The 26,999-nt window shown below is 38.2% G+C and overlaps 1 protein-coding gene across 1 annotated transcript in view; it reads left to right on the forward strand.

Annotated features, from left to right (window-relative positions):
- Nucleotides 1-26,999, forward strand: part of CAMTA1 (calmodulin binding transcription activator 1) — an 864,246-nt gene extending 837,247 nt beyond the window's left edge. The window contains exons 15-22 of the mRNA XM_058552798.1: nucleotides 46-361; nucleotides 763-1,286; nucleotides 6,413-6,600; nucleotides 7,099-7,345; nucleotides 8,168-8,239; nucleotides 11,197-11,390; nucleotides 12,204-12,278; nucleotides 23,736-26,999. Coding sequence (XP_058408781.1) covers nucleotides 46-361; nucleotides 763-1,286; nucleotides 6,413-6,600; nucleotides 7,099-7,345; nucleotides 8,168-8,239; nucleotides 11,197-11,390; nucleotides 12,204-12,278; nucleotides 23,736-23,799 — 1,680 coding nt within the window. The 3' untranslated portion in view covers nucleotides 23,800-26,999. The remainder of the gene's footprint in view (nucleotides 1-45; nucleotides 362-762; nucleotides 1,287-6,412; nucleotides 6,601-7,098; nucleotides 7,346-8,167; nucleotides 8,240-11,196; nucleotides 11,391-12,203; nucleotides 12,279-23,735) is intronic.

A 26,999-nucleotide genomic window follows, 5' to 3' on the forward strand; every position in this document is an offset into this window, starting at 1 on the left:
TTTTAACTCTATTGAGAAAGCTTGCATTGTCTTCGTGTTTTGTAGATGTGGGCATGTGCCCTAGGGCACTTGGAAGCTGCTGTCGTGCTGTACAAGTGGGACCGTCGGGCCATCTCTATCCCTGACTCTCTGGGAAGGCTGCCTTTGGGAATTGCCAGGTCAAGGGGTCATGTGAAACTAGCAGAGTGTCTGGAGCACCTGCAGAGAGATGAGCAGGCTCAGCTAGGACAGAACCCCAGAATACACTGTCCTCCAAGCGAAGAGCCTCATACAGGCAGCTGGATGACCCAGTGGCACAGTGAAGCCATCAGCTCTCCAGAAATACCCAAAGGAGTCACCGTCATTGCAAGTACCAATCCAGGTAAAAATTCAAAGTTATTACTTCTCAGAACTTGACAGATTTTCCATTTGCTTTCTTGCAACCACCCTCAGAAAAGTCCATACGATAGTCACATTTTTTTTTTTTTTTATGTTTCTGATTTTCCTTTTAGCTGTAAGAATGCCTATTGCTTCCTCCCTCCCCCTCCCCCCACAAATGCAGAAAGTAGCAAAAAATCTATGTCCATGCAAGAAAGAAATGCACATTTTGGAGGAGGATTATCTGAATACAGTATATGCTGCTGGGGAATAGTTAAATGTTAGGGAGATGTGTTAAGTTCCCGCTTTGCACTTTGTGTCTCTCAGGCATAGAGAAAGTGTTAATTCTTTAGGATTCCTAATTTTATCGCCTGTCCTGACTATCCTTTCTACTGTACTTTTCAGAGCTGAGAAGACCTCGGTCTGAACCCTCTAATTACTACAGCAGTGAGAGCCACAAAGATTATCCAGCTCCCAAAAAGCATAAATTGAACCCTGAGTACTTCCAGGCAAGGCAGGAGAAGCTGCTTTCCACTGCACTGAGTCTGGAACAGCCAAATATCAGGAAGCAGAGCCCTAGTTCTAAGCAGTCTGTCCCCGAGACAATCAGCCCCAGTGAAGGAGTGAGGGACTACAGCCGGGAACTCTCCCCTCCCACTCCAGAGACTGCAGGATTCCAAGCCTCTGGATCTCAGCCTGTAGTAAAGTGGAATTCCAAAGATCTTTACATTGGTGTGTCTACAGGACAGGTGACTGGAAATCCGAAGGGGACCAGTGTAGGAAAGGAGGCAGCACCTTCACAGGTGCGTCCACGGGAACCAATGAGTGTCCTGATGATGGCTAACAGAGAGGTGGTGAATACAGAGCTGGGGTCCTACCGGGATAGTGCAGAAAATGAGGAATGCTCACAACCCATGGATGATATACAGGTAAGCAGGGATGAGGTAAGCCTGCAGAGGCTGGGGTGCCCATCACAGCTTCCCTGATCTTTGCAATCAGTTTCCAAAGGTCATGTGATTTTCTCACCGGCGAAGGGTAGGAAGTCTGGTCTTATGCATGAGAATGTTGGAGTATCTTCTTTACTTGGGCCATATGTGCATTCAGTGAATCAAGCATCGTGAATCGGGCCTGACCACCAGTGACCCAGGTCTCAGCAAAGCCTCCCCTCTTCGCACCAGCTCCTCAGAACTCGCTCATCACCCTACATAATTCTTCTGCTTCCTCCTTGCATCCAGGGTGACTGATTTCACTGTTTTAAGTACTAGTTATAAGTGAGTCACCGCCTGATACTGGCTTGAACAGGAGGCCTGTGGACAGAATTTGGACGATCTAAGTGAATGGGTCAGCACAACCATCATCTAGCCATCATAAAGGGCACATATGGTGTGAGGCTCTCATGAGGTGCAATGATAATTGACTGCCCTTATAATAAGTCTAGAAAATCCAGGGGCCACCCCCATGGCCTGGTGGTTAAGTTCGGCATGCTCCGCTTTGGCGGCCCTGGTTCAGCTCCTGGGCACGGACCTACACCACTTGTCAGCCATGCTGTGGTGGCGACCCACATACAGAATAGAGGAAGATTGGCACAGATGTTAGCTCAGGGCGAATCTTCCTCAGGGAAAAAAAAAAGAAGAAAATCCAGAATTCTTTTAGGGCATTAAACTTGCTGTAGATTAAGAGAATATATACTGAAGTAAACTTGAGGTTAGGCTGTTAAGTGAGTAAATTCCATTAATTAAAATATACTATGTGGGGCAGGACCAAGCAATCTAAGAGCATGTGTTTGACTTCCTCTCTTTCCAACTTCCCATTGATATAACCCAAAACAAATGTCAAAGGAAAAGCTCCCACAAGGAATTCAGTAGGGCACCCATGCCTTTGGAGATGAGGCAGCGAGAGGAGATGCCTGGAAGAGGTCGTATCCCGGACAGCATTCCTGGGGAGAGGTCTGATTGCTGAACTCTCCTGTTCATTGCGTCCTGGGGTACCCTTCCTGCCAGCCCTCTGCCACTAGCACAGGGTGAGAAGCTTGCGTGCTCACCAGCGTATCATTCCTTGTAGGTGGTGAGGGGCTCCACTACTGATCTACCAACCACTGCAATCATGGAGAGGCCTGCCAGGGAAATAAAACAACATTTTAGACAAGGGGTGGGCAAATTTTTCTGTAAAGAGCCAAATAGTAAATATTTTAGGTTTTGCAGGCCATACAGACTTTGTCATGACTGCTCAGTCTGCTCTTATAGCACAAAAGCAGCCTTAGAAAATATAAACGAATGAGTGTGGCCATGTGCCAATAAAACTTTATTTACACAAACAGGTAGCTGGCTGGATTTGACCTTCTATAGTTTGCCAAACCCTGTTGTAAACAGTTTCTGATGGAACTCATACCAAATATCAACACTAAGCAATCTAGAACAATATTTATAAATATAAACACATAATAGTAAATCACCAGACTGTGAAAATCAGCAGCTCAAAATCCAGTTGAGCGTGCAGAACAATGCTGTATAGTAGAAGGTTCTATAGGGATGGAAATGTTCTGTATGTGCACTGCCCAAGAGGGCAGCACCAGCCACGTGTGGTATTGAGCTCTTGAAATGTAGCTAGTGTGACTCAGGGACTGAATTTCTAATTTTATTTAAGTTCAATTAATTTGTTTAAATATCCGTTGAGTAGCACAGCTTTATAACAGTTGGCCACTGAAGCCGAGTTGATACAGGAAATAGAAAGTAACCTAAAAAAAAATCTACTTTAATTTTCACTGAGCCTTGAGAGAATAATACTTTGCTAAATTAAGAGCATGTATCTATGAAAAAAGCAGCAATCTAAAGAAATATTTTAGCCAAATTAAAAAATAACAATTAAAAATAATGAAATAATTCATGAAATGGCAAGCCAGAGTTCATGGAGGAGTGAACAATAAAACCAGTAAAACTGATGTCTGAGTAATTCTCAAGAGTGGGGTTGTACATACAAGGCAGTTGTTTAGAGGGGATTCTTTAAAAAGAAGAATAAGAATGTTTAAACAGTAACCTAGAACTAAAATCGTAAATTATTTTAATGAAACCAGGGAGCTGGGGAAATGAAGAAGTTGAAGGGCATTCAAGTGGCTCTCCCGTTCAGGGCAGATCAGACTTTGTTCCACTTGTGACACTGATAGATAAGGATAGGCTGAAATGCGCTTGTTAGAAATGTCAAGGTAATGTCAAGGTAACGTAAAAACAGGCCACAGAATTTCTAAGTCATTGAAGGGGGCAAAAGGAAAATTGGCCTCTCTGAGAGAAGTTCAGGAACGGTAACAAAGAGAAAAGCAACAACAGAAATAATAAACAGAAAACATAGTATTGTAAGAATATTTCCAAACGTGATTCATTCCCACTTTGATAACTGATAATTCTATTAAAAGATTCTCAGATTGGGTAAAAAAGAAGGCAAAATTGACTGTATTCTGCTTGTAAAAGACAACAAAAATGAAATGAAACAGAAAGAAATGAAAATGAAGCAATGGGTAAAGATTGACAGACAAATGAGTATAAAAATAAAAAAGATAAAAAGTACAGTTCAAGGCAGATAGTATATACATATAATTTATCAAGGAGATATGAGTCATGAACCATTGTGTACCTAACAACATAGCTTCTAAATATTAAAGCAAAAACTAGTAAATACAAAGAAATGTGGAATTATAACCATGGTCATAGTGAGACTAACACACTATCTCAGAATTTGTCAGATTGAGTAGATCTAAAAAGGATATAAAAAAATGAACAATACAATTAGTTTGATTTAGTATATATAGTATATATATTTAATATATGATATAATTATGTAGATATATGAATACACATAGCAAATATACGTATCATTGTTCTTTTCAGATATCCAAGACACATTTATGAAAATTGCTCATATACTAGGACCCAAAGAGAATTTAAATAAAAACCCAGTGCTGCACATTTAAAGGCTTTCTTCTCTGCTCACAATCCAAGAAATTTAGAAATGAATTATGATTTTTAGGTCCAACTGCTTGGAATATTATTTGGTTTAAAGTCATTTAAATTTCATTGCCTTTTGCAGCCATCACAATAAAATATCAGATTCTTGGTATCTCAGAGTAAACGTCCCATTATTATGATGTTAAGGTGTTCTTACACTGATACGTGTTTATAAAATGGAGGATTTGGGGGGTGACTATATATTATAACCTTTAGTCTCCAGAAATTCCATTTTTTAGTACTTTCATGGAAAAAGAATCAAGGTAGGACTTACTTCCTCCTGTTTGAGTCACAAATCAAGAGGGCTAATACAGAAGGAGAAGAAAAGCTGCAATATTTTTTCCCTAAATGTTTTTGTTGTTATTTCTATTACAATAATCGTTGTTTGTTGAAAAATTAGAAAATTACCCAAGATTAGTGTTTTTAACGCTTTATTGAAGCATAATTTATATACCATAAAATTCACTTATTTAAGTGCTCAGTGTGATGAATTTCTGTCAATTTGTATAGCTGTGCAATCATCACAGTACCATTTAGAACACTTCCATCACCCCCAAAAGTTCTCTCTCCCCATTTGCAGTCAGTCTCTGCTCCCATTCCAGCCCTAGGCAACCACCAATCTGATTTCTATCCCCCAGAGTTTTGCTTTCTCTAAAAATTTCATATAAATGGAATCATAAAATGTGTTGTCTTCTGTCTGGCTTATTTCACTTAGCATAATGTTTTTGAGGTTCCTTCATGTTGTAAGATGAGCATTTTGTCACCTTTGTATAGATCCTTTCAGAACATTTTCAATTCACTTAAAAACGTGAATTGAACTTGTGCTGGGGCCAGCCTGCTGGTATAGCGGTTAAGTTCGCACGTTCTGCTTCTGCAGCCCGGGGTTCGGATCCTGGGCACCTACTCACCACTCATCAAGCCGTGCTGAGGCAGCGTCCCACATAGAAGAAATAGAAGTACCTACAGCTGGGATATATAACTAGGTACTGGGGCTTTGGGGAGAAAAAAACAAAAAGAGGAAGATTGGCAACAGATCTTAGCACAGGGTCAATCTTCCTCAAAAAAATAAAAATAAAAACGTAAAGTGCTGTATTTCAATTTCCATTTTCAAGAGATGTGCAAGGAAATTTTTAAACACAAGGCCATATCCCTGATCCTGAGAAAATATATCTCACTCCAGAGTAGTTTTGAGGATTCGTAATTGTATCTATTAGGAATGTCTTTTGGGTGCAAGTATCAGCAAGCTAAATACAGTGCTTTAATTAAAAAATGATTTATTTTTCTCACGTGACAAGAAGTCCAGAGGTTCAGTTGTTCAGGGATGCCAACAGAGACCTAGATTTTTTTCTGGGTTTTCTGCTCTTTTTGTCTTTCCTCTCCATGCTTTTGCTTTATGGTTACAATTCGGCGGTTCAAGCTTGTCTCTGGTCAAGGCAGGAAGAAGGAGGAAGGAGCCAGAGTCGTGGATACCTTTCACCAGGAAAGCAAAAGCTTTGCCCAAAACCCTCTGAGCAGACTTCCGCATCGTCTCATTTTCCAGAAGTCAGTCACATACCCTCCCCATGTGCACGGGAAGATGGGAAGTCAAGAAGAGGATTATCATAATTGGCTTTTATATCATTCATGAGCTGTCCCCTGGGGTTTGGCACATTGCTGCTCGATACAAAACTGGGGTTCTCTCGGCAAGGCAAAAGGAGGACTTGGATATTGGTTAGGTGACCAGTAGTGTCACCACATTAATATGACAACTCTCTATAGAACTGTCCAGGCATAGTGTCACTAATTGACTGGTCCTAGCTGAGAGTAGAGACTAGGCACCAGCCAGAAGTTCTCTCAGACTTGACTGAAGGTTTTGGCCAAACTACAATTTGAAGATAATCAGGTCTCAGATATCCGGGTGAATTGTGTGAAACCTTACAATGATGTTGGAGTGCATTGGATTGAGGTGTCAGCTCGCCCTCCCTTACTTCTTTCTTTCCAAGGTGGGCGAGTGGAGGTGAGCCTGGATAACTTCCAAGATTCCTTTCTAATGTGAGTGTTCTGTGAACTCCGGATTCCAGGTGAATATGATGACCTTGGCAGAACACATCATTGAAGCCACACCTGACCGAATCAAGCAGGAGAATTTTGTGCCCATGGAGTCGTCAGCATTGGAAAGACCAGATACTGCCACCATTAGCAGTACAATGAGCTGGCTGGCCAGTTACTTAGCTGATGTCGATCATCTGCCAAATGCTGCCCAGATCAGGTCAGTAAAAGTCTGTGGGTCACTACCCACGACAAATTCCTGGATGTAATTGGAGGCATGGGAGACTAATTGGATTTGAGGAATGCTGGATAATATAAGACCTTATTCAGGAAGGAAGGAAGCATTAGGGTGAGTGCCACTGCCACTTTCAAGGCACTCTCGTGTCCTCCCCTCTTCCATGATTTTTCTCCCCATGTCAGAGCATATGAGATAATGTATCAGAATACTTCCCCCAATTCCATCACAGTTTCATAAAGGCAGGATAACACTATCCTCAGTGGGTTTAGTATTTAGCATAGTCCTAAAGTCGCAGTAGGTGCTCAGTATGAACCTACTAATTGAAGTCGGGGTACGTTTAGCAATTTCCCTGACTGAACAAAGCCATGTTCATAATAGTGCACAGTGGCTCCTGGTGGATACCATCTTGTGTCATTGATCAATATGTAACAGGTTGTGCAAATCAATCACCAGTCTCTCCCCTGTCTCCTCTTGTTTCAGAAGTGCATATAACGAGCCTCTAACCCCTTCTTCTAACACCAGCCTGAGCCCTGTAGGCTCTCCAGTCAGTGAAACAGCTTTCGAGAAACCTAGCCTTCCCTCAGCCGCAGACTGGTCAGAATTCCTGAGTGCGTCGACCAGTGAGAAGGTAGAGAATGAGTTTGCTCAGCTAACTCTGTCTGATCGTGAACAGAGAGAGCTCTATGAAGCTGCCAGGCTTGTCCAGACAGCTTTCCGGAAATACAAGGTAAAATAGAACAGAGTCCCGATGCTGTGACATGCTTAAGATCAGGAAACATCAGAATCATTCAAACTAAAATGTGCCATTTCTTTTTTTCCTCTGAGTTTACAGAATTTTTATTTGAAATTATTACATCTCATGACGTTATTAATAATTTTCAGAAGCTTTAGTAAAATGAAACTGACCGGTAATGGGATGGTTATCACCATCTCAACTTATTTTTGGTAATGGTAACGGACATTTATTATTTAGTTAATGTAAAATAAGTTGACACCTCTGCCATGAGGAATTTATGACCCAAAGCAGGGGTTTCTAACTGGAGGCCTCGGAATGACTTTAGGCAGCCCATGAACTCCTAAAATTCTATGGTAAAGCATCTCTATGTGCATTTTTGGTGAGAGAGGGCCCATAGTCTTCCACAGATCCTCAAAGGAGTCTTTTGACTGCCCTGAGAAGTTATTAAAAGCCATTAATTATTAATCTAAAAGCAGAGTACTTGGGGTTATCTTAGGAAAGCAATGGAGATCTGGCAATTTATAAGGACAAGTAGTACAATACCTAACTTGTTAAATACTTTGAAAATGAACATTTTTTTAGGTTCCAAATATCATGGTTCTCTTTAGAAGCAAGAATGGTTGAAGATTTATTCTGTAAATTCATTTTTCCTAATTTATACTTATAATTAATTATCACTGTATTTTGGTAAACCTGGTGTCTCAGTTCTGAGAAGTTAATTAAATGAGTAATGATTCTATTTAAGTCTTAAGGAAGTTGACATTTCTTATACTAAATCATTATTGATTTGCTTTTCCTCACTTTACCCTTAAGGGCCGACCCTTGCGAGAACAGCAAGAAGTGGCTGCTGCTGTCATTCAGCGTTGTTACAGAAAATATAAACAGGTAAACCACAGTTTGGGTTACAATAGGAAATGTGCCTCGCCCAGACAGCGCCAGGCCCCCGAGGATTCTTGGGTGTGGTTCGGCCAAAGAGGACTACATCCAGTGCCCCATTCAAAGGCTGACTTTGAATTGCCTTGATTAAAAACCAGAGGAAAATGCTCCAAATGGAAAGAAACAAAAACACAAAAACCCAAAACCATCTGCAACTAAACAACTTGGGCCACAAAATAATTTTTGTTCACATTGTTGGCCTTTTAGTGTTTTCACCTTCCTGAGATACTGGTCTGATACAAAGAACGTTCTTTGTGTTTGAAGTGAGGTTCTATGTTCCAGTAATTCACCTATAAACTCTGTAATAACTAAAAAAGTCTAGGGAGTTGGATATGGTGGCTGGAGAAGATAAATCCTGGCTTCATCTTTGACCTTGGATTCTATAAGTTATATAATCCTTAGCCATTTTTCTTTTCAGCTTCTTCTTATGCATTTTAAAGTGAAGCATTGTAAAAAATCTTTGAAAATCTTAAGAAGCCCAGAACATCTTAAACTGCTTTTGCATTCCTTAGTTGAGTTAAGCAAGAAGAATATCTTCGTAGTCTTTCATGCAGTATTACTGTTTCCAGAACAACCTGTGTGGTTACAAAACTCCTGTCAGCTGGCAAAGGGGAACTAATGTTTATGGAGCACCCACTGTGCATCAGATCTTTTAGGCACACCGTCTCATTTGCTCCTTACAGTTACTTGAAGTAAACAGTTTTATTTCCATTTTATAGATGAAGAAGCTGAGGCTCAGAGAAATTACATAAATATCAGACCTTTTAACCAGCTAGGTGGTTACAAAAGATAAAAAGTTGCCCAATTGAGTCTTGACTGGGTCATATGATAAAGTGCAGTGCCGTCAGTAGATTCTAGAACCTTTTATTTGGTTGTGCTTTAGGTAGGTTTTAAATTTTTGTTTAAGGAATAGTAAATGCTGAGAGGTATAATAGTCACATAGAAATTTGGGATTATGTTCTCTCGTTAGGATCTAGACCTTACTTTCATTTCTGATATGGGTTCCCATTTTCTCGAATTTCTCTAGGGTTAAGCCCTGTTAATGAGGGGGAGGGAAATGTCTGCAGCTTGTAGCCAGTTGAGTTCATGATCCCAGAAAATGAAGGTTTATTGTGTAAACGCTGACACCGCAGTCCCTGTAGCTCTGCAGCAGGAACATACTGGCTTCTATCTGGTGAACAGGCTTCACGTTAGCACAAGCGATGCACAGAATCGGTTTCAAGTCTGTGATTGCAACAGGTATTTATTCCAAAATATGAATTTGGTGTTTTTTTTTTAAAAAAAAATCTCCTCCCAAAGAAGTGTTGTCTACAACCAGAAGAGGGAAGGCATTATTTTTTGAAATATTGACAAATATTTTGGAAGATGGAAGGCATTGATATAGCCAGATTGCCTTTTTTTTGGTTGGGAATTTTATTGATTCTGGTTTTTAATTTCATTATATTCAGCAATCTAACATTAATCTTGTATTTTCTGTTTCTCCCCCAAGCTGACATGGATAGCCTTGAAGGTAATGATATACCCAAGTCCTCTCACAAACCATTCCACCAGAGTCACAAACTTCACACCCATCACCAACAACAAGAAGGGGCCATTAAGATGGCAGGGTCATGGAATAGGCATACTCCCCTTGCCAGGCCACCTAACCACAGTGCATCTATCCCCTGGGGACCACGTGGTTATTCAGTTGGAGTGGGTTTTGGCAGTAACAGTCATTGGACATTTTTTCTTGGCCGGTATCAATCTAAATAATCCATCCAAGCCCATTACCGTGAGCCCAGTGACCCACTAAGTAAATTCACCTTTTTCCCAACGTGCTTCACTGTGGCCCAGTGGGTTCTGAATGTGCGGTGTGCACAGGCCAAGGTGATGGAAACCACCAAAGCTCTGTAAGAGATAGCATTCTTATCTTAAAAGACTTTTGGACAAATAAAAATGTAAAGCAGGTCAGATAAGACTAAAGAGGATTCTTGCAGAAGGGTCCTGTATCTTGAACATTCTGAGAAGTCAGTTTCCTTCCCTCATTCCACCTCATACATGCAGAGATGGACTTAGGCACAGGGGTTCTGAGGAATATTTTTCCCTGCGATGGTAAGTTGCCTTCTTGTAAGCAAAGTGCTTCATTTTGACTTCTTGTCCCCAGAGTCGTATTCTATTTCATTAGCAAGTTGGACAGAGCATTTTTAAACATGGCGAGTCCTGTATTTTTAGTGCCTAGACACTGAAGTGGAAGAGAACTCATTCTCCCGTGCCTTCGTCCCTCGCTTTTACAGCTCTGCAGCAGGCTGGGCGGAGGGCTGCTGGTACTGGCTCCTGAGCCGTCCCCGATTCTGTGACAGCTTTCCAGGTTTCATGGCTTCACCCCTGTGTTGGTCTTATGAGTGTTAATCTTTTGCAGGTTAGAACGGCTTAAAGGTGTCAGCGTTTCATGATAAGCCTTGTATTTGGGACCTTGTAACTCAGAAATTCGTCATATGGAATGATAGCTAGGAGTCAAATGCTGACTGCTGAGTAGACTTGTGTATGGTGGGAAGTGAGAGGCATAAAAATGTTTCAAAATTGGATAGTAAATATCGTAAACATTTTTAATTTTACTTCCTAAATATCTGTTTAAGATTCTTAAATGTCTAAGTTTATTGCTATTAAAAGTTTTTTTCAAGAAGGGCAAAAGATTTTGATACTTTGGGAAAAAAGCACATTTCAAGCAATATATTGTCTGAAGGCATTTAGGAAAGGTAGGTGAAGATTCCTAGTTCGCCTCTTTAGTGATTAAAAGCAAAACAGGGACTCTGATAATAAAGGGAAAAAAGTGGTTTGTCTTCTTCCCTCCCCAGTCAGCTCAGAGGGCACGCAGACTCGTGCGGCTCCTCTTGTTACTGCTGTGCTTATTCTTGTGTCCCCTGCAGTATGCACTTTATAAAAAGATGACACAGGCCGCCATCCTCATCCAGAGCAAATTCCGAAGTTACTATGAACAAAAAAAATTTCAGCAGAGCCGGCGTGCTGCTGTGCTGATCCAAAAGTATTACCGGAGTTATAAGAAATGTGGCAAAAGACGGCAGGCTCGCCGAACAGCTGTGATCGTACAGCAGAAACTCAGGTGGGTTGAGAAGATGTCACGGAGGTAAAGCTGTCTTGGCGAGACAACCCTGACTTGGTTGAAGGAATCGCCCTGGGCTGACATTAGGGTCTGTGTAGGGACTAAAGCATCTTGCAGTTCTTTTCTTTCCAGATCATTCTGGATGTTGTGACTTGGTATAGCTATGCCTGTGCTATTTGTCTACTTTTATCTATTTAGCTCCTTCTCTCGCCACCCCCCACCCAATTATTTTGGTGTCACTATCCAGTTTCAACTTGTAACTGAATTGGGCAGGACCAAAGTTTCTACTCAAGATGGCACTCCCTTACAGTGATCTAAATTGTAGTGTTACTACACGTAAGACCTTCAAAAGTAATTAGAGTTAAGTTATTCCATTTTAGAAAGTGTAGTAAAAACTTGTAGAACAGTAAAATACATTGATAAAAGCAATTTAGAAAATAGTAGCCCAAAGAGGGTATCAAACTCAGGCGAATCAGTGTCTAAGTGAAGAAAGCCCGTCTGATGCCAGAATACTGTTTTTAACAAGATGAGCTTATAAAGAGTTGTGGAAGGACAGTTAAGTGACATCTGATTTTCGATCTTTATCTTGTCTCCCTTAAAGCTCGAGGAGAGTGTTCATACACGCCCTTCCTCCTTCTCTTCCAGCCGAGCCCAGACAATTCTATAAAAGCAGGATCTATTCATGCTATTGGATTTGCTACATGAACTGTTGGAAAGAGTTCTCTCTCTCACTGCTGACCCGTTTTCAGCTTTTGCATTTTAAGCTTTACAGCACCCTTCTCGTGACAATAATTAATATTCTGGGTTTTTCAGGAGCAGTTTGCTAACCAAAAAGCAGGACCAAGCTGCTCGAAAAATAATGAGGTTCCTCCGCCGCTGTCGCCACAGGTACATTAATCCTCATCTATACGTTTTACTCCTCAAGGATGATAAAACAACCCTAATCTTCTTAACCACTCATTAACTCCTATGTAAAGCTAATCCCCCTGCAAATCATCAGGGTAAACGTCCTAAATTACAATAGGATCATAGAACTCTAACTAGGGACTAAGTTGCTGCTATTGGAATGCTGGTAGCTGTTCCTGACTGTGCTGTAGATGTTAATGGACATTCATGCCAGGGTTTTTCTGTTTTAATTTGGGTGTAAGGACAACTTAGTTGGACTAGCTTTTAATTCCAAGTTTCTCTTTAACCTCTTATTTATATGCCATTATAGTATGTTCTAAACCCTTACTATGCTAATGTGTCTCCAAACAGAAAATAAACAGTTTCTATTCTCAGGGAAAGGATAGAAAGCCACTAATCCATCCAAGTTTTCTGATGTAGAATTTCCGCTAAATAGCTGCTGCCCTCTGCTGGATATGCAATGGCTAACATGCTCTGTCAAATTACCAATTAAAGCTAGTCTGCGATGAGGAACGGGAGAAATTATTGGAATGAAATTGTGCAGGAAAGGAAGAACATCTGAGATTAGAGGTGTATTTTCAATGACTCTCGCATTCCCTGGAGACACAGCATCTTCCCGTGGAGCTAAGAGGGGTTTCTCTTTGTTTCCTCAAATGGGAGCTTTTTTGTGAAGACGAGGTTCTTTACTTAGGTTTGGGGGGCTGGTGAAAAGTGTTTTGTTTTCTTTATTTAGGTTAGTATTCCACTCTGACATCTGTAACAGCAGCGTCTGAGCTGCGTTGCGATGACTGTGGTATTGCTGTTTCTCTGTGCGTGCATCAGGAGCTGCGCAGTTGGCAGAACCGAACTTGAAAGCAAACTCTTTAGTGCCTTACTTCCTCTTCCTATTTAATTGTACCGAAAGCCCAAGTGTCCAGATTCAATTTGATCCCTCAGAGGTTTCATTTTACGTTAGTTTTTCTTACTCCTAAACTATCTGCTTGCTAACTTTGAAAATATTTTGACTTTGAGACTTAATAGGGGTTAACTGGCTACTTGTACTTAAATTAACAAAAGAATTCATTTATATGACAGTAGAAGGAAACATGCACAGGGCCACACATTAACAGTCATAAAAACTTTAAAAAGAACATTCTTTAGGATATATGTAGTATTCCAACGTCAATACTCTGAAATAAGAAGTCTTTTTAGGAAATGCACATCAAAATATGGGGCATGGCTATGACATGATGGATTTAATCCTACAAGCCTCCCCAAAGTCAGTCTTTCTTCTTTATGACGCAGTCATACCTTTGACTCGGCAGTAAATTACTTACAACCAAATATGAACAGTTGGCCACTTTCTTCGTTTGGTGAACACATGGAGGACTCTCCGAGGCCTTCTCCGTGTGTTCTCACATGTGCTCACACTCCCTTCTTCTCTTCTCCTGTCCCACCTACAAAATGAAAAACCCAGGAAGGCTATCTAGCACTGCTGAGACTGTAGTTAACATGCTCCCAGCAGGTTTTATTTTCAAGAAAATTACCTTAACATTGTTCTTCTTTAGGTCACTTCAAACAAATCAGAATGTTCACAAGTTAAATTTTCCTTGTTTCTTCTAGTCTTATCCTCAAGCTTTGAAAATATGTACAGTAATGCAACCTTGGTGATTATGAGCAAAATCACATAAAGTCCCATGCTCATTTTCTCTTTTTTGGCCAAGGCCATGCCGTGTTTCCACTGGGTGAGTTGAGAGAGTCAGATATTTAAACAAAGCATAAATGCCCAAAAAGGCTGCCTCCCAGAGTAGGCTGAACAGAGGAATCCTTTTCCCGTGTTTTTAGAGTTCTCTTTTTTGTAAACTAGTAGAGAAGAATTTCATGAAGATTTTACCTTTCTTAATTCATATTTTGACTAGTAATAACCTAAGGCTAAGAAGAAGGTTTGTTATGAAGAAAACATCAGATTATGGACTCTGAATTTCTATTCATTATTTGGAATTAAATAAAGACCCCTCTTGGCTCTTTTCATGACTTGCCCTTTAGTGGTTCAGATGTTAGAAAAATGTGCAGGCAAATTTTAATAACCTCTGTATACTGACCATATAAGGTCATTCTTCACTTCCCATTCCTGTACATTCAGTTAAGGAACTTGAAGAAATCCTGAAAAATCTGTCCCTGAAGTTCAAACTCATATATTCCCTAGGATGTATGTAACCCTGTTTCCATTCTGAGTTAGTGAACATTATTTTAAGAGAAACTGTCATGTTTATCGTCCCTTAGAAGCATTAAAATCTATATAAAATAAAAACCTCATATGACACCCACTTAGAAAATGTAGGTAGGTGGCTTCAGGAATCGATAAGAGGCATCTCATTTCTTAAGGATTTTGCTAAGTCTTATGACCCCGACATTTTTTCAGTTAAAAATAAACTGGTGAACTTTCTACCTGCTCATTTCACATACCCCACCACCACTCTCCTTTTCTTTCTTTCCCAAAAAGGAACCACTTGATACTCTTTTTTTGTTGAAATAAAGCTATTTATAAGATTTCTGTTGTGACCCTCACGTGCTAATAGCTCTTTGGTGTTGTTTTACTGTCTAAAGCCCCCTGGTGGACCATAGGCTGTACAAAAGGGTGAGTGTAGCTGCCTGCTAGCCAGTTTATCTGTATCTTCCATTTTCAATATTTTGCTTTTTGCTTGCTTGCATGGGGCTGCAGCCTAGGTATGCCAGTAAGTTTCACATCCATTTTGAATGAAATAAGATAAAATAAAAACTAACCCTAATTACTAACACTCTGCTACTTTATACAACAGGGAAACAGTCACATACAGTCGATGTACAAATGCATGAGTCAGTGGCAGGGAGGACCTTGGGAAACCGCCACAGGGCATGCTTAGAACTTGGTGGAGAAGGCTTCAGTATAAAAAAATGGCCGGTGGTACAAGTTCAAGTCTAAATAAGGCTGCACTATAAGAAAACATTGAGCAAGTAGTTATTTGGGATTAAAACAATTCGCCACATGAAATTTTCTCGACTACTATTGTGTCCAAATTTCTAAAGCAAGAAGCCTCACTAGGTGGTACTGGCCTTTCTTTTTTTTCTTAACTAATATATTTCTTGTTTAGAATTACCGTTTCCCCATTACCCTGTCCCTATAGTTTTATTTTCTAAATCTCCCTTTCCCTGGTGCTATGAGGTAAGTCAGTACACAGGACGTTCACTATAAACTAGTGAGTGAACCTGACTTCCAGCATTTAATGGCAACGCTGACTCAAGAAAATGTAGTGTAAATTGTCTTAAATCTATGTATTCTATGTTGCAGTTAAGAGTGGATGTTCCAATAGAATTTGTATTTTAAAGGAATGATAATGAATAGGTGTTCAATAGACACTAGTAGTGTTCTTGAGATTTTAGAATCTGATGCTGATTTCTAAGTGTGTGTGAGGGGCAGAAGTCTCTGCCAGATGTGACTGTAACACGTCTTAAGTTATAATAAAGTATTTAGTGTCAGGAAGCTGTTTTTTTAAAAGCCAGGAATAGAATTCACCAAAATCAGACTTGAATTTAGATTAATTTGACAACTTTTGTCCTATAGATAGTCTTAAGGAAAGATGCATTTAAAATATAACCTGGGAGTTATCTCTATCAACTCAACCACATTCAGCACCCTCCCTTCTTAACCTTCCGCTAATACTTTATATAATCATATGTAAGATTTCTGAGAAAAGATTATAATTCAAAAAATCTAAAGCTTCTAACGTTTCCAAAGATATTTCTCATCTAACTACATTTATGTTGATGCTAATATTTATTCATTATATTTTAAACCAAGGGTTGGCAAACTTTTTCCTAAAAGACCAGAGAGTAAATATCTTAGACTTTATGGGCCATACAGTCTCTGTTGGAGCTACTCAGCTCTGTCATTCTGGCACGCAAGAGGCCACAGACAGTATATAAACGAATGTTTGTGGCTGTGTTCCAATAAAACTTTATTTACAAAATACGCATTGGGCTAGATTTGGCCCATGAGCTAGAATTTGCCAACTTATGATGATAGGAGAATTGAGTTTTTATAAGTTCTCTGTAAATCAAGACCTTATCCCTATCAAAGATTTAAAGTCTCACCTATTTAAAACCACAGATAGTAGCAAAAGAGAAACTCGTTCAAAAAAAAAAAAAAGCTACACTCATTTGTAAAATTAACTAGTTAGTCCTCTTTAGAATTAGGCAGTTGTTTACAACTGAAATATTTCAAGTCGCATGTGGTAGAGCTGGCTCAGAGACGTCTGTGTTTGAAATATAAGAGAAAAAGTGGACAAACATCTCCATTTGTCTCTCTCTCTCTATTCCCTCTCACTCTCTGCATACACAGATAATATTTCTTCCCGTATTAAAAAAAAAACCTCCAAGAGAACAGATGCATGCCCTAGTTTTCAATTTAACTAAAAGTTGTATCTTGCATGTCATATGCAATTAATATAGTCTGCTGCAAGGAACCAACGTTTCAGTAAAAGTGGTTGCTTATGCACTGTTGAAGCTTGTTAGTTTCTGATATGTTAATGATCATTTTTAAGAGTACATTTTCTAAAAGTGCTTTTCAATGCCAACCAGAATCCCTCCCTTAATTTCTTTAGTGCCTGCTGCATTCTGTTGTGAGCTCCTAAAACATCTCCTCATGCATGGAAAGTCAGAATTTCATAACATCCCTCATGCCTCTCAGTCTTTAGAGAGTTTGAGAGACAGGAGCTGAGAAGCATTAAGGTTCCTTCTTCTAGTATGATCATGTTTATCTAACTGTACAAATTGAGAAATAGCTTATCTATGGCTTTGTTTAGTTACAGATAAGATCTCCTCCCCCTCTGTCCCATCAGGGATGTCACAGTGACACTCCCTCTGATAGTCCCCAGGTTGAAATTTCTCTTGGGAGGCAGAGCATTCTCTGAGGAGGATTCATATTCCTGGAATTTATGTCAAAGAAGATAATATACTTATTTTATTAATTTTTAAAGTATACCATATTTAAGACATTTAAGGTTTACACATCAAAAGATAATATTTTAAAACTTAAAGAATTAAATTTTATGGTACAGTGTTTGTAAAACACTGTTTGACCCCAGCTCCTAGGTTAATGAGGCAGAAGGATATCTAAAAAGGTAGGCTTGTCAGTCATCAGAATTAAGACACAACAGGCTAATTCCAGCAGCCTAGCAATCAGAAAATACCATTTGTGTCTTCAAACTTTTAGTCTTCACTTCTGGAAGGCTAAGAAAAAGCACCAAATACTCTTTGCTGAGTCTCACTCATTTTTACTTTCATCTTAGCCCCTAATGTACCCAATAACTTAAAATGGAGTTATCAAATTCTTGATTCTGTCCTAGGGATTTGTTTTGTCTTGGATGCAATGACTATTTAAGAGAAAACTTTGGTATACACAGAGAGATATTTGAATCAGTAGTTTTAATTATTTTTCTTGATTAATTTAGGTGTTATACTACTTTCAGCATATGCCTGAAGGATTTTTAAGGCTGAAGAAACTTTCAAAGTGCACAGACTGAAAATACTACTTTCCAGTTGGATTTTGAGTGTAACAGGATGGTATTCAGTGCTATAGCAGAAAACCCAGATACCTCATATGTAAAGGGAATAGTAAATAACTGAATTATACATAGATTTATCCTCAAGGTATTAGACCAAAAAGGACAATGCCTCTTTTTCTAGTTGGAATATAGATTTCCACTTTTTCTCTAAGACATTTCTTTTTTGTGGGTATTAGAAACTGTTCTCATACCTCAGCAAGACCACTCTCTGAAAAGCAATTCCTAAACAAATTCCTTCTTTCCCTAGATGAGATAATATTTCTGGGAGAGGGCTTTAAAACCCATGACAGTCACTACAGGTATTATGACCAGTGGGAATTCTGGTATTCAGATAATCTCTTTCTTGTAAATTGCTGGCCTAGTACCCATGTTCAATAAGGGTGGGTGAAGCTATCCTTCTGGAATAAAAGAACCCTCGTTTGAGGAAGAAGAGATAACACTTTTTGGTTACAAATTTTTAAGCCACAGATTTTCTCTATATTTGCCAACGGGGTTTCCAAACACTAACCTTGCCAGATGCTGTCAGTTCTTGGTAAGTAGAGGTGTCGGCACTGTGGAGAGCAGCCCTGGGAACTGTCTTCAGTGGGTCCTCATCAAGTTCTGCAGGTTACGCTTGCCCTTCTGCTTTGTTATATACACTTTTATCCAAGGGACAATTCTCTGACGATGCCTGAACGTGTATTGTTTAACTGGGAAAAGTCAACGGTACTCTAAGTCAACAACCATGATATCACCCATCTTTAGTTAAATTTGACCAGAGGTATAGTTTCCAAGTGTCCAGTATATTCAGTGAGGAGTAAGAAATGAATGTGGGATGTGTCGTCATGGATGTAATTTAAATCTCCAAAGTAATTTTGTCTTACTTGCCTCTTTTAGGGAATGAATCTTTTTGGAACACAGTGGTGTGTGTTAAATTGCAGACAACATGCTCTGTGTCATTCTTATTGGGCCTCTCTGTCTTTTTTGTTTTGCAATCCAAATGAGATTTCTGGAAAATGGCAAGATCTCTCTTTTCCTAAATTCCCCCACAAGCTATTGCAGCTCTCAGAGCAACAGGTAACTAATCAGAAAGCCACATCTGGCTGCCCTGTATATTTCTGACGTCCAGCATTGCGAGAATATACCTGCTGAAATCCACTGACTCATGAAACATTTCTCTGGCTGAGCATTACTGAGTAGATGTAATGAAGCAGCTTCGCCTTATGCTTTACCCATGGAGCCATTGTTCGCTACAAGTTTCCAAAGGAGGCCTACTTCATTTATTCATAAATTATCATTGGACGTCTGACGGAAGTAAACCCTGTGGGCTTTGCTGGCTTTCGGTGCTGTTGCTTACTACATCACTTCAGTACATTATGATGCAACATTTTCTTTCTTTTTTTTTTTTTTTTTGGTTGAGACTGCAACAATATCCCAAAGTGGTGATTATTTTCAGCCTAGAATGCTTGGGGAAATCCTGGGATTATCTTTAATTTTAATAGTTGAATGGTCACAGGTCAAAGTCTTGCTGTCTGAATTACCTTAACTCCAAGCCAGTAATATGAGTAGTATTTTCCAAGTTACTGACATGAGGTTCAGAAATGTGGTCCCTGCAGCTCTCCTGATGGGAGCAACAGCCTTGTACCTACAGAAGCTATAGTTGCTGTCCTGTATTAATTATCTTTACAATCTCAGGGAAGACTGCTTTGCCTGTCTTCTGTGTGATGAAATTCAGAAGTAAGTGTAATTATAATGAGATTTGTTTTTAGATAATCTGGACATTTTTAGGTTCAGTTCTTTCTTAGCTCTGAATGAGCCTAACAGGTATAATTCCTTAAGAGAACCAAAAACTCAAAAACCCTTAGCTGAGTTTGCATAACATAACACCACAAAACTTTATTGAACATCTGCCTTCTAAGTTCTATAGATATGGTGACCATAGGTACTGGATTTTCAAGTATAATTCCAATTTCAAAAATTCTGGTCTATATTTACCAAGTTTGTATACTGAGAAATAGCCTTACAACACTAGTAATATCAATGAAACCAGTTCAATCAATTGATTTTGGTTTAGGTCTATAAAATTGAATTTTTTTTCTTCCACTGCATTTTTCAGTTTTTTTTTTATGTCATGTAAATACAACATTTGTGAGACATAGTAGTGGTAACAGATGGATAGAAAAACATCTTATACACTTTTTTTTTTTCAAAGAGTGACAAACAGGAATAATTATTATTACAAAAGAAGTACATACTCATTGTAGCACATTTTGGAAACAGAAATAAGAAAGGAGAATCACCCAGAGATAATAACTGTTAAACTTTTACTCTGTATCCTTCTCGTGGTAGATGTATTTTTACTTAACATACGTCTTTTAATGATTATTCATGTCTATTTGAAATTCTGAACATCTGTTTCTTAGAATTTGCTAACAAAATTCTAGTATCAGATGTTGTTTTAAATCACTTCAGTGACATAATTGTTTTCTGTGTCTTTGGAGGCAATATAACATTCAAACATTATTTTATCCAATTGACGTTGATATAAAACAAAACAAAAAATTAGGCACTTCTATCTTATCCTAATCATCTACCCTCAAGTAACATAAAACTCCACTTATAATTTCAAGAGAGCAGATTGTAACAGTCTTTCAGTTTCATCCAAACTTGCAGAGGTACATTAACAACATGGTCTGCAAATTGCAAGCTGGAGAATGAGGCTAAAAATCTTCCGTTTCCTTGATTCTTAGATCCATTCTTTTTACAGGTGTCAAATCTGTGTAGTAAAATTGATAAGTACATTTTATGTGTGGTTATTTTTTTCTCAAAACATTGTAATCAAATGAATATAGGGTCTTACAAAGGATGGCATCTTAGAATTGAGAAAATATAATTGTTAGTTCTCATCAGTTTTCAACAACATACTCATCTCCTGCCATGGAAATTTTCCAAATGCATGTTTTCTATAAAGTCTTTTGGAAAAACCAATAATATAAGAATTGTTTTTAAAATTTTTTGTTATCTCAAGATATTATTAGAGGCGGTGGAGTGGAGTGGTGAAGTCAGACAAACCTGGGTTCAAATCCCTGCTCTGCCATTTATTAACTATGTTATTTGGGGCAGGTTGCTTAATTCCTGTAAATCTGGGGTTCTACATTTACAAATTGGAGATAATGGTGGTGTTGTAAGGACTAAATAAGGTAACAAATATTAAGTAACCTGTACAGCTATTGGAACATAAGCATTCTCTTCCTTTTTTCCTAATTCCTCTTTTAACGACTTTCTGTAAAAAAATGCCTATGCCATTTAAGTCATTTGGATACCATTTATAATGCTAGTGTACTATGAAAACTTCATCATGAAACTAAGAACTAAATTCTCCACTTTAGCTCAGGAGTTATGAAAGCCTAGAATATATACCTGAAAATTGGAATGTCTCATTTTTCCAGTGTAGACAATCATAGTCATCTCTGTGTGTGGACATGCATCTCTTCTTAACTTAGTGGTGTGTGAGGCTATCACTAGTATAGCCAAGTATTTACATGGTAACTTGAAAACTTTGTGAAAACTTAGTTGACTTTTTAATTAGTTCAGAAAGAAACTGCAAAAAACTTCAAAAACAAATGTGACCATTTTAACTAAAAGAAAAAATGTTTTAAGTTATACCCACTGTGACCAACTGATTACAGATTCTTTGATATAAAACATTTCTGGTTTATAATTCGCTCTCCTTTTTATTTCATCTCAATGATGAACCTAATATTTTTAAAGCATTCCTGTTCATTCTAGAAAAACTGAATGGATATCTTTGTGTCTATGCTATCAGATTTTGACTTCAGAATTCTTCAAATTCTAGAAATCTCATCAGTGATGGAGCCACTATTGCATATTTGTGAATGAGTCCTGTACTAGTGCAGAAATAAAATGTAGTATTGGAAGTAGCATGCACATTTTGCGGTAATTCAGCAACTAGGTCTGCACAAGTACAGATATATTGCATGCCCAGGAGGAAGGTGGCATCGGTGCATGCCTTGCATTTTTCCAGCCACAGGGCTGTTAGTATAGATGTTGCATGTTTAAAAATTGAACACAGAATATAGCATGTTTCAATTTTTAAAAGCCATTTATTTATCAAGTATGCATGTCCAAAATTAGGGACCTATAATGATGCACAATTCTGTAATGTCATCCAAATTACCCTAAAATTTAATAATCCATGGTATATTTAATTATAAAATTTAAAACTAAGTAATACCTGGAGCCAGTTATGAACATAGCACTGTATTCTAAATGTACCTGTTAAGAAAGAAGGATTTAACAGCTTTGAGGATAAACTGTTCAGTCAAGCTGGGCTTGGTGTATTTAATGAATAAATCAGACAAATAAGAAATTTTCAAACATTATCATTCTTTTTAGTATTAATGACAATAAAATGACAAAGCTTTTTTTCTGAAAGAGAGCATCTTCTCTTTGAAGAAATTCTATCAACTTTGCAGAACTGATTCTGCTTGGAGGGGGTAAATATCAGTGTTTTCTTAAATTGCTGTTATAGCATGTGTTCCATTCCATTGAATCCCAACCTATATAATATGGCAGTAACTTATTACCAGTTTTTCAAAATGTTTTCTTCCTACCCAAGAGTTATCAGGAAAGTAAACTAGCATTTGTTTTAAAATAAAATTTAAATTTTTGGTATAACTTAAGATAACAGGAGAGAACTTACTCTTGGAGAATCAGAAAACTATATTTGGGAATTATTGACCTCTGTATAGGCCCCTATTAGAAAAACAAATCAGACTTTTTCTTGTCATGCTGTTGAGGCAGAGTGTACGTGTCCTGAGAAACGGCTGCTTCTGTTTGGCTAACACCATCCTCTCACACTCATTTTGGGGAAACGAATGTTATTGTATGGTGTGCAGCACTGTAAACTCTCTGTGACATACCCAGCATGCAGTGGCTTCAGATGTTAGACCCTACAGTCACACTTGCACTTGATCATTCTGATGTTAAGGCAAGCTCTTAATTATTTGTCAGTAAAGAGAAATATTCTTATAGCTTACAACCTCTTCCCTGGTACCCCATCTACACCAGGCAGCCATATTAAAAAACAAAGGCAAATTTTTATATTAAAAAATGTAGACTGGAAGTGATAATTAACAAATAACTTGCTGATATGGACTTTCCATGACTCGATAACAATCTCGTTCGAATTTGTTGACTATGACACGTTTGATAAAAAGAACAGAGTACCTTATTGGTCTCGCAGCCTACTGCTGTCCATCTGGGAGCACTGGGGGAAGTGACCGGAACATCTTTTAAAGCTACAATGTGGAATGGGAGGAAAGTAAGGAATTATGAAAATCAAAAAGACTCCACAATACACGAATGAAATCATAGAGTTGTGCAGATGGATGATCAGGTTCAAGATACCTAACAGTCTTGAGTCTGTGAGCAAAGCAATAGTTTAGTCCCTCAGTATATCAGAAGCTAAGTAAATGTGTGTGCAGTTTCCCTAATTTGCATCATATGGAATTATAGGGCATTAATAGTGGTCCACCAGGCTAAAAAGAAAGTTATTTGAACAATTAACTTTTTCTAAGATGAGCATTTATTGTTGCACTTGATTTAATGCAGTAAACTTCGGTTTTGCCTTGTTTTTAGAGCACTTGATATAGAACAAAGTTTCAGGAAGGGTCATGTCATCTTCTTTGAATATTTCCCCCAGCAGTTTAACAGGAGTTTCTTTTGCCATCAGTCCTCAAGAGGGTTTTTGTCTGGGCTTTTCACTTCAGAGGGAATGGTAACACCCTTTCCTTTATCTGGTCACAGTGTCATTATATATAGTTGTCACCTGGTATTTTGTTTGTTTCTCTTCCAGAGTGAAAGAATTGAAAAAGGCCAAGGAACTTGAAGACATACAGCAGCATCCCTTAGCAATGTGACATTGCTTTTCAGACTGTTTTCATTTGTTTTTAGCAGAGACATGCAACAACAACGACACACACACGCACGCACATGTACACACACACACACACACACACACACAATCCCTCTGCAGTTTTGGGGCGATCAGCTGCAGGATTTTAACAGGAATGTTTTGGTCATTGCATTTGCACTTTCATGGACAACTTTTAATTTGATCAGCAAGACATCTTGGAACTCAATCTTCTGTTGGATCATGGGAAAACAAGACACCACGAGGAATTGAAAGAGGCTTCCTCTTAGGAAGAGGCCGTTTTCCTTCTCATATAGGGCTGTATTCAAACATCGTGTGGAACTGTACAAATATTTATACCAAAAATATAGATAAGAAAAGGTGGGGATGCACTAGCCACAAAGGAGAAGGCTGTTCCTGCACCTGTCAGTGATTTCCAAGAAGCTGAATCGTTGGGACTGGTTCTCAGTGGAGGGCTTAGATCATACAATCTTCATTGGGTCTGTGTGTTCTCATTTCCTTCACTGTTTTTATTTCATTTTGTTTGTTTGTTTTTGTTTAAATCTCTACAGCACACTTAATGCAACTTTTAAAATCTGCAGGTTTTTATTGTCTTGTGGAAATTTGCAGAGGGGCGGGTGTGTGCTCAACGGGTAATGCATGGGAGATAATGAGAAACAGCTTACAGAGGTTAAACTTATTTTCCTGTCCCTACCACCTCCCAAGGACCTGTGAGGATAGTAATCATCTCGTCCCTTTTCTCATGTCCAGCACTTTAATTTTTTTGCCTTACTTTCATGTGCAATGAGAATTACTTAGAGAATTGGTAAAGCATGTAGCTTTTTTTAGTAACCTTGGAAACTGTAGTCATTCTAAGGAATCATAAACTTTGCCTGGACATCTGCCACCTAAAAGATCAGTGTGGTGCTGCGTTCTGGCCAGTAAATTCCATATTTTTGGCTATATCTCATCCAAACAGAACAGTTTCTGTGTATATATAGAAGGTAGAAATGGAAAGTGAGAAAAATATTTGAAAGGGATTATATTAATTGCTAAATATTTTATTCACAAAGGTCAATAACATGGCAAGATAAAATTATTTGTATAGTTTTGTCTGAATGAGCGAGAAAAATGAGGATGTATTGTTTGTATATATTGTATATATTAAAACAAAGAGATATGTGCATGAAATCAAGAAAAAAGAAACGAACAAAAGCAAAGCATTAGTGGCTATGGTCTGTAAAATGAAACAAAAAAACTTTATTTCACTATAAGAGTACTTTATTTTAAATGTTCTTTAGAAGAACATTTTGCTAAAGCATGACTAAACTGCAAAAAAAAAAAAAAAAGAGCTACTGTATTTAGACTTAGGAAAAAAGGCAGAGTAACATTACTTAAAAAAAGGATATGTTTACATTTAATTTTGGCTACCAGTTTATTTTATTTTATTTAAAATTTTTTTTTGCCAATGGTGCCAAGTAATGTGAATGCTAATATTGCTTAAGAAAATTAAGTTCCTTTTGCTAAACAGATAATCATAAGACGAATCAGTATATAGCCTAACACCGTCCACTCACTCCAACGAAGAACACTTAGAATGATCAAAACTCGACAAAAGAAATAGTATGAAAAGTAGAAAAATGTCTCATGTTTTCATATCTCCTGCTGGAAATCGGAAAATGTAATTTAAAAAATTGCACAAAAAATAATGAAAAATTAAAAAGATGCACACTGGTCTTGTAGGGATGCCATGGTCTATTACTATTTCCACATAATGAGGAGCCAAAGAAATCTGATGCTTTTAAAAATTAAACTACTCATGTTAAATCGAGAGAATAAAGTTCGCATTTGCTGATGCCAGTTTAAAATTCCCAGGTTAAAGCTTCAGAATCAGTTGGTGTAACGCTGAGATCATCATTTTTTCTTGGTTCTGGCTGCCAACTGTAAGTTAAAATTCAAGGCTTGTTGTGAAGCCTAAAAATAGTCACAAATAAGCTTTTAAACTGGTGTCTTTAGAAGGAAGGTAGATACAAAAAGATTGCGGTAAAAACTGGGGTCAGTGCTCTTGGTGCCTTTTCTATAATTGTACTTGTTTTTTAATTACTTCCTTTCACTGCCAACCTCGACTTACTGTACAGTATACGTCTTACTGCTTGTGATCAGCTTTGACAACTGTGACAGCCCCACCGTCAGTAGCCCCCTGTACATGTGTAAACGGAGCTGACTCAATTTTGTTTTTAAATGTGTGGGTTAAGTTGCAGCTGTTGCAGTCTCCCAAACACCTATTATTTTACATAGTTTGACCTATAGGAGGACACTGAGTAATTTACAAACACACAATTGCATTCATAAATGGGAATCGAATGTGAAAGCCAGCTCTTTCAGAATATCCTATATTAATACTGAATTTAGATATGTTTATTCCATTTATTATGGTACAAATAACTGATCTTTTGACAAGAGTAATGACCTCAGTGGATTTGCTTTAACCCTCACATTTATTTATTTTTTTAATGTTTCACATGCTACATTATTAGCTGAGTAAGTTAGAAAATTCTGGAAGATAAAAACTTACATAGAATTAGGAGGGTTCTTATGGAGGGGATAGGAAGTAGGTTCAAAATCTACCCGTGTAACCTACCAGTACATCTGTGAATCCTAGTTGAGGTACGAATGCACTTCCACTGAAACGGAGCATTGCTGACCGCTTTTTCTTGGTTGTGAATCTTAATTTTGAATCTAAGATGATAGGTAAGCGCAGCTTTCTTGGATAATCTGAATTCCCAAGTGCCAGGAGTAGGATTTCATTATAAAATTAATAGCTAATCTTATTCTGTCTCCTGAAGACTTAATTGCTATTCTTGTTACCCATTTGAAATCAGCTGTACTGTGTGAACGAAATAAAGACAAAAACTCGAACCCCTCTCTGGCTGCACCGTCGCTTATGGCAGTTCCACACAGTAGTTGGCGCCCAATGGGGGGTCCCTGAGACTTGCATGTAAAACTAGTCTAGATGTCTTCTTTTTTGTAAGTTTTATTTTTGTAATTGTGCATGTAAAGCATCATTGAATCAATGGATCTGTTGAAGAACTCAGCTGCTGGAAACCATGCAAAATGTTTTGAATTGCCCTTAAAATATGGAAAATGTTTTCTGAATGCTTTATATTCTTTCTGCTGTAAATTAAAAATGAAGAAAATTTCCCCATA

Source organism: Diceros bicornis, chromosome 13, assembly GCF_020826845.1.
Source record: "Diceros bicornis minor isolate mBicDic1 chromosome 13, mDicBic1.mat.cur, whole genome shotgun sequence".
Taxonomy (NCBI): domain Eukaryota; kingdom Metazoa; phylum Chordata; class Mammalia; order Perissodactyla; family Rhinocerotidae; genus Diceros; species Diceros bicornis.